The sequence below is a fragment of the Aegilops tauschii genome, chromosome 7 (genome assembly GCF_002575655.3).
Source record: "Aegilops tauschii subsp. strangulata cultivar AL8/78 chromosome 7, Aet v6.0, whole genome shotgun sequence".
Taxonomy (NCBI): Eukaryota; Viridiplantae; Streptophyta; class Magnoliopsida; order Poales; family Poaceae; genus Aegilops; species Aegilops tauschii.
In genome coordinates this window covers 640,457,789-640,465,776 of record NC_053041.3, presented here as the reverse complement: position 1 = coordinate 640,465,776, position 7,988 = coordinate 640,457,789, and the positions used below count along the sequence as shown (strand labels likewise).

Sequence of the window (7,988 nt, the reverse complement as noted above, 5' to 3'; positions counted from 1 at the left end):
GCTTCGAACCAAATAGGAATTTGTTTCCCCAAGATCATTTTTATCATTGACACCGTCACCGGTAATTTCTGCATGCTTCAAACGAATATGGGAATGTTCCCAAACAAACAAAAATTTCTTCATGTCGAATCGAAAGTTTGCTTCCATGAACAAATATTTTAATTGGTTGCCACATATGTTTTCCATCTTTTGTGCTACTTGCTTCCTTCCAAGGGAATTAAAATTTCTGATTCATATTAGTATTTTGCAACAGCCCCAACATCAGCTATATATGTTGATTAGAAGCCACATCGGGGTTTTGTGTGGGGACTAGAACAGGTTTGATTCGTTGAAGCCCTCGATGAAGCGAAGCCACACCAAAATTGTCTCATGACGATCGCTTGGTGAGGAATGCCGACGAGCGCTAGCATCCATGTCGGACCCCACCAACACGGCTCACAAGTCGGGTTCATCACACTGCAAACTTTGCCATGTCTCACATAATCGACACAGCTGACGACGACATGTATGGGTACACCTTCATCTTCCGGTCGCACTTCCGCCATGCGCCCAACGGCCGGTATACAATAGAGACATGTAAGAAACAAAGAAGCATCGTTGGCATCGTATGAAGCAAAACTTCTATACAATATATAGAAGCATATGACCCTGCGGCGGACAAAAGAAGAATGGATGATAGTATCACTCCATAGGTGCATCGAGCCGACGAGGATATGACCCTGCGGCGGCAGCAACTGCTGCACGGAGATCGATACCACCTACACGGAAGGCAAGCATGTCTGATGTCTCCCACTTACTCTGCTTATTATGGGAGATGTGAGACGTGGTGATTTGGTTTTTTTTTACACGAGAGAATTATGTACGTGGAAATATCGAAAAAAAAAGTTTGGGACGAGAGGCCGAAGCTAACAGCCGTGCGATGTAAAAGAAAATCAACGCCCCTGGCCTCGTCTCGAGATTGGAAAGAATCAGAGGACGGATTGAAAGTGTTTCCCAAAGTTAAAAGGTTTAAACGGATGCCAAAATTACAGAGTTATACTAAAAGTAAGGTTTAAAAGGACGCCAAAATTACAGAGGGGCACAATTAAGGCACCAAATCTTATGCAATATTCTTCCTATATATCTGTCGCCATATCATATCATGAAATTAATCCATAGGCGATCCATCCACTATAAAATCTACCCCTCCTTCCCTGCCTAGCTAAACCAACAACGACATCCCATTCCTTCGCTAGTTTTACTAATCCCTTGGCCGGCCGGCCGGCGATGGGTCGGCTTCCGAAGAAGGTGACCCTGGGGTACGTCCGCCACGACTCGACCCGGCGCTCCAGGTACAAGCAGCGTCTGAAGGGGTTGATGAAGAAGGCGGGCGATCTGGCCACCCTGTGCGACGTCGACACCTGCGTGGTGGTGTACGGCGAGGACGGGGCGGCGCCTGAGGTGTTCCCTTCCTCTGACAAGGCGGTGGGCATCCTGAATGGATTCAAGAGCATGCCGGAGCTGGGGCATTGCAAGAAGACGATGGACCAGGAGGGCTTACTCACCGAGCGCATCGCCAAGCTCCAGGAGCAGGTCGACAAGTCCCGGCGCGAGTGCCAGGACCGCGAGACCAGGTACCTGCTGCAACAGATCATGGACGGGAACCTCCCGGGCCACGTTGGCCTCAGCGTGGAGCAGCTCGCCCGCGTTGGCTACAAGGTGGAGGAGATGATCAAGACCATGGGAGAACGCATGGGGAAAACTCATTCCCAGGCGCCGCCGCCAGCTCCATGCGTCACCACCGGCAGCATAGACATGGGGTCTCCGGCGCTGCATCAGGCGCCAGAGCAACAGCAGGAGGGCACACTGGTCGGTGGCTACGCTGGTGGTCACGACGGGGCCGGCTTCACCGGCGGTGATACGGTGATGCAGATGCAGTCCTTCAATCTGGAGTTTGGTTCGAGTCATTTCCCTCCCATGTACCAGGCGCCGCCGCCAGCTCCATGGGTCACCACCGGCAGCGTAGACATGGGGTCTACAGCGCTGCATCAGGCGCCAGTGCAGCGGCAGGAGGGCACGCTGCTGAGCTCCGGAGGGGATCTGGGCACCCTGGTCTACGGTGGCTACGCTGGTGGCCACGAAGGGGCCGGCTTCACCGTCGGTGATACGATGATGCAGATGCAGTCGTTCAATCTGGAGTTCGATTGGAGTCGGTTCCCTCCCATGTAAGCTGGATGAGGATCGTTGGAGTGCATGGCCAGCTAGCGTCGATCTCGTCTCGTCTCGTTTTATTAGTTTCCGCATGGTTAAGTTCTACATATGGCATCTGTGAAGATGAGACATCGAGTTAATTTCCTGGAATTGTTGTATCTTGTCTATGTGTATGGTTTTATTCGCCATGCTCTCTGAGCCAGGGCACTTTTAATAATTATTTTTGATGAATAAAGCATTTTTATTTGTAGTGATTGAATTTGTTATTCAGTAGGGGTCTCTAAGTCTCTTCCACAGGCCTTCGTTGATCTCTGTTGTTGTTCAGTTCGTCGCAGATCGTAAGTTGCATGTGTTTACAGAAATCAGCAGCTCGTTGTGTGTATTACGGCACTTAAGTACAGCACAGCTGCGTGCCTGGTAGTTCCCTGATTGCTACCATGATTAAAAGAAAGAAACATGGTCGTGTTTCGGGAGATGTGTGGCAGGGCCTTTAATTTCATGCTATGTCTGGTGTCTAAAACCTTACGTTTTGGAGGGTAGAAACGTGCTGAAGATATGCTGTCCTGGAGCAATGTAAATGTGCTGGAGAATTAATTATTTGCGACTTAATTGCATGGTAACAGTTTTTTCTGGACTGCTCATGCTTGCCTGGATAACGATTTGCGACTTTATTACATTGCGACAGAATGGCACACAGTAGTCCCGATTGACCAATATTTCTGAACCTGTAATTAAAATTCAGAACAAGTGAAGAACCAAGTAAGAATAAGAACTGTGATCACTTGCAATGCACATTGACTACTGAGTTCACCGTGCAGTCGATGCTCGCCTCCAACCCATAGTTCGAGCTAGGTGATTTTTGCGCGTCTCCTGTGCATGGTGACTACGTCTGGTTTCAGGTGATTAAGCCAAAGAAGACCACGTTTTCTTCATCCACTCCGTCCTTAGTCATATATCTTGGCAAGACGACGTCATAACCGATGATCAGACGCGAGAAGGAGACCCTGTGGCCTCACTTGCCATGGCAGCAGTGGCAATGAGCCAGTTTCGGTCAGCGGAGGCATCATGGTCTGGCTTCCCTGAGGCTCTCGAAGCACCTACGGCATCTACACCACTACTCCATCAGTCCTCTAGCTCTACATCATCCCACTGACCCTGGCCTCCTTCAGCATATAAGTTTGCAATTAGGAGCTAGTTCCATGATGTCCTATCTAGTTCTTTTTGCTAGAGATAAACTATACAAGCTCCAAGAACTGACCTTCAAAATGAAATTATTGCGCTCCTTGAAAATTCAAGCCATGGTAATGAAGATATCAAAAAATATTACCGGCAAATAGCACTTTAACTTGGTACTGAAGCAATCCGCGTGGCATTCGGAGACCACTAGATTTGAAGTTTGTCCAACAAGAAAATGCTAAAGGGCCAATAGAAATGAGGCGCTCAATGGTATCTTCAGCATTAGTAGTACAGAGGAGGCAAGAGTAATATTTACCAGCATTAATGTGTATCCGCTTCAAGACATTTCATGTATTACAACTGTCAATAATAAGCACCCACACAAATACATTCAACTTCATTTGGCGCTTGGAAGAAGGGCATCATGTAAAGAATCATGTTAGAACACACAGACATGATAAGGACCAGCCATTCTCTAGAGGAAAAATGCACCCCTCTCCAACTATTGTGACACTTTCCATCCTTCCCTCACGCATTTCCATCCCTAGTGATCTATAGTAAGTAGTCATATTTTTGTTGTATGGAAACACTTACCATTTCTAGTTGACCTTTCGACATTTTACATTTGAAACGTCCTCTTATTATGGAATATGGGCAGTGGCGAAGCCAGAAAAATCTAATGATGGGGCCAAGTGTTGTGAAGACTTGTTGAGGAGGGTCAGTCCATCATAACATCATTTTAGCAGCAAAAACTGTGAGTGGTGTTAGGAGGGCCGAACCCTGCTGGTCCCCGTGTCTCCGGTCTCCGCCACTGAAAATAAGTAAATAGATGTGCAAAAGAAACTGGAAGAGTGCATGATTGCTTCAAGCTCATGGATGAGCACATTGCGAATGGAAGGAAAAACATGGTAAGACAATACGTTTGATAAGGGGATAAGGTCAATGGGTACAAAAGGAGAGAAAAGTGACATACAAGTGATGAGTTACCAATAGAGTTGCATGAAATAGGAGCGAAGGTGAAGATACTATCAGTGTACCAACTGGTTCTGTGTTTTCTTATTGGCTCAATGATGTGGGAAAAAAAACAAGGTATGTGTTTTTAGGTCACATTCAATACTAAACACACATTCCTTCCATGTTTAGAAGATATTTATGGATCAGCCTAAGATGTGAAGTGTCATGGTTCATACGTGTTCTCGAGGAGCATGAAAACAATGAGAGTGGGGGTAAATGAAGTTATCATGCAATATATAGATGATTTCTGGAGTCTAAGATAAGGGGAAATCAATGATAGAATCAAGGCTAGATTTCAAAAGTATGCCAATAGGTCCATTTTTTGCGAAAATAGATGGATGTGGGTAAAGGGTTAAGGGTTTTCTTTAAAAAAGGAGGATCACCCCCGGCCTCAGTATTAGATTGATGCATGCATCCCCTAGGTAAAAATGGGAGAGATTTTCACTTCCCGGCCTCCGCACCAACTAGTGATGCATACAGCCATTTTAGTACGAGTACTAAGATAAACATGGTCCTCATATTTTTTTAATGAATATGAAGATATTTCTTGATGGGTGGTTTCACCACACACCAAGTTTGACCCTTAATAAATGGGGAAAAACTCATGTGCATCACCAGTCAGTTATAGGAATTGAACTCGGGTCGTTAGGCTGCACAAACGCATGCCCACCCACTGAGCCAAGGCTCTCTTTGCTTAAAATGGGGGAGAATTTCACTTCCCTGGCCTCTGCACCAACTAAGGATGCATACAGCCATTAAGCATGAGTACCAGGATTTTTATCTTGGTTAATAACCAAGCATGGTCCTCTAGATAAATTGCATGAGTACCAGGAAACCGCCCTACGCCCGGAAATATAAGTGCCTCAAATACTAAAATATACTATTAAAACTATACTATTGTCTAGTACGCCCAAGAGATCATTGGATAAATAGAAGGCTTCATTTGCACAATCAAGTCCACAACATTGACTGATAGCATGTACCACGCAGAAACAAACAAATCTGAAACCTTTTTTCTCAAACCGAAGCCCTCAATGAGGGCTTATGTTTTATTCATTAACACCCTAAGCAATGTATAGATAGGATTTTTCCAAGGGGGAAAGTTATGGCTCTCAAAGCCATATTGATTTTATATCTAGAAACCTTGCTACAAAGAAAAGAGCAAGTAGGAGATGACCTGACAGAGAAAGCTTTCTTTGCTAGATTATGAGCGATCAGATTTTGAGATCCAGGAATATGGTAGATACTAGAGTTGAGATCAGCAGTATTGTTGAAAACAATCTGCAAGCACTGGTCTGATCTTCCAATGTCCAGCTTTCTCCTGTAGATTTCTTATTTCCATTGCTTCCACTAAAGTCCTGCAATCCAAATAAAAAGAAACATTGCTCCAATTTAATGATTTGACAGCGATGCATCAAGTAAAAGAGCCATTGCTTCTGCCTACAAAACAGATTCACATTTGTAGCAGCTGCTTGAATGAATATCGCATGCTTGGTCACTATGTTATTGAGATAAACTCCAAAAGAGGCTTCGTCCTTTGCAACCAACGGATTAAAGGCGGCGTCAATATAAGCAAGGACACCTGCAGATGGAGTATGTATATTTATATAAGGCATAAGATTAGTATTGCCATCTTCAGGAGATGTGGACTTCTCCTCTTTTTCCTCCCTCACACCTGCATTAAGCATAGCTCTTGTAGCATGTAGAACCTGCATCGGACCCCATGTTCTCTAATTGAAAAGGGGATCATTCCGGGCTTTCCAAATGTTCCAAAGAGTCACTAATGCAGAAAACCCTAGCTATGTGGTAACGCACAAGTATAGGGAATCAATTGTAGCGTTTTCGGTAAATAAGAGTGTCGAAACCAAGGAGGAGTTAAAGGTAGGATTTATATTCCCTTCAAGTTCTATCGACCACCGATACAACTCTACGCGCACTTAACGTTCTCTTTACCTAGAACAAGTATAAAACTAGAAGTACTTTGTAGGTGTAAAGGGATAGGTTTGCAAGATAATAAAGAACACGTAAATAAAAGTTAGGGTCTGTTTAGATAAAGAAACAATTAAGTTAGTACACAAAGAGAAAGATATGTCCCTAGGCAATCGATAACTAGATCAGTAATCATTATTATAATTTTATATGAGGGAGAGGCATGAGCTAACATACTTTCCGTATTTGGATCATATGCACTTATGATTGGAACTCTAGCAAATATCCGCAACTACAAAAGATCATTAAGGTAAAACTCAACCATAGTATTAAGTATCAAGTCCTCTTTACTCACATACGCAAGAACCCCCTTACTCGGGTGTAAGCTTCTGTCACTCTCGCCACCCACTATAAATGAATTATGAACGTATTGCAATACCCTACAGCGGTAATCCCACACGCTTGTGCGACACGGAGGGCACCATAGGAGAACACCAAAATAAAACATACAACTCAAACCAATCACGATCATCAATCAACCCATAGGACAAAACGAATCTACTCAAACATCATAGGATGGCAACACATCATTGGATAATAATATGTAGCATTAAGCACCATGTTTAAGTAGAGTTTACAGTGGGGAGAGGAGATGTTACACCGCTGCATAGAGGGGGGTAGAGTTGGTGATGACGGCCGCGAAGTTGTTGGTGTAGATCGCCGTCACGATGGTTGCCCCGGCGGCGTTCCGGCGCCACCGCGAGGGAGGGGAGAGAGCCCCCTCCTTCTCATTCTTCCTTGGCCTCCACCCTAGATGGGAGTAGAGTTCCCCCTCTAGTCCATGTCCACCATGACGGCGGACGGGAAGGAGTCCTTCCAAGATTGGATCTCTCTCTCTCTGTCCTCTTCTGTTTCACTTTCTTGTTTTCTGGCCCTTCGCCGTTTTTTAAATTCCCAGAGACCCGTAACTCCGATTGGGCTGAAATTTTAACACGATTTTTTTGGATATTACCTTTACTATGGCGAAAGAAGGGGGTCAACCGACTTACGAGCGAGTCACAAGCCACCACAGCGCGCCCACCCCCTTGGTGCGCCCTAGTCACATGTGGACACCTCACACACAATCTTGCATTGATACTTTTTCCCAAAAATCACATATATTCCAAAATAAATCTCCATAAATTTTTATCGCGTTTGGATTTCGTTTGATATGGATATTCTGCGAAACAAAAAACATGCAAGAAATAGAAATTGGCACTGGGCATGAAACAATAAAAAATTATAGATATGACGAAGACGTATCAGCATCACCAAGCTTAATTCTTGCTCGTCCTCTAGTAGGTAAAAGATAAAAAAGATATTTTTTGATGTGGAATGCTACCTAGCATAATATTGATCATATAATCTAATCATGGCATGAGTATTAAGACGGGAGTGATTCAAAGCAATAGTCTATAATTTGATATAAAGACACCAATACTCAGGCATCCCAACAAACAATCATACCTTGCAGAATAAAAATGCTAAAGAATGCTACCCCTACAAAATCATATAGTCTTGTCATACTCCATCTTCTTAACACAAAGTATTTATCATGCACAACCCCAATGACAAGCAGAGCAATTGGTTCATAGTTTTTAATATGGAGAAGAAAAAAAGGAAGAAAGTCTCACATCGTG

The 7,988-nt window shown here is 44.3% G+C and overlaps 1 protein-coding gene across 1 annotated transcript; it reads left to right on the top strand.

Moving 5' to 3' along the window:
- The first annotated feature begins 1,266 nt into the window (after nt 1-1,266).
- Nucleotides 1,267-2,913, top strand: LOC141026512 (MADS-box transcription factor PHERES 2-like). Its single transcript, XM_073503192.1, has 2 exons — nt 1,267-2,204; nt 2,814-2,913. Exons 1-2 carry the CDS (start codon nt 1,267-1,269, stop codon nt 2,911-2,913), a joined length of 1,038 nt encoding a protein of 345 aa, XP_073359293.1.
- Nucleotides 2,914-7,988: the final 5,075 nt, after the last annotated feature.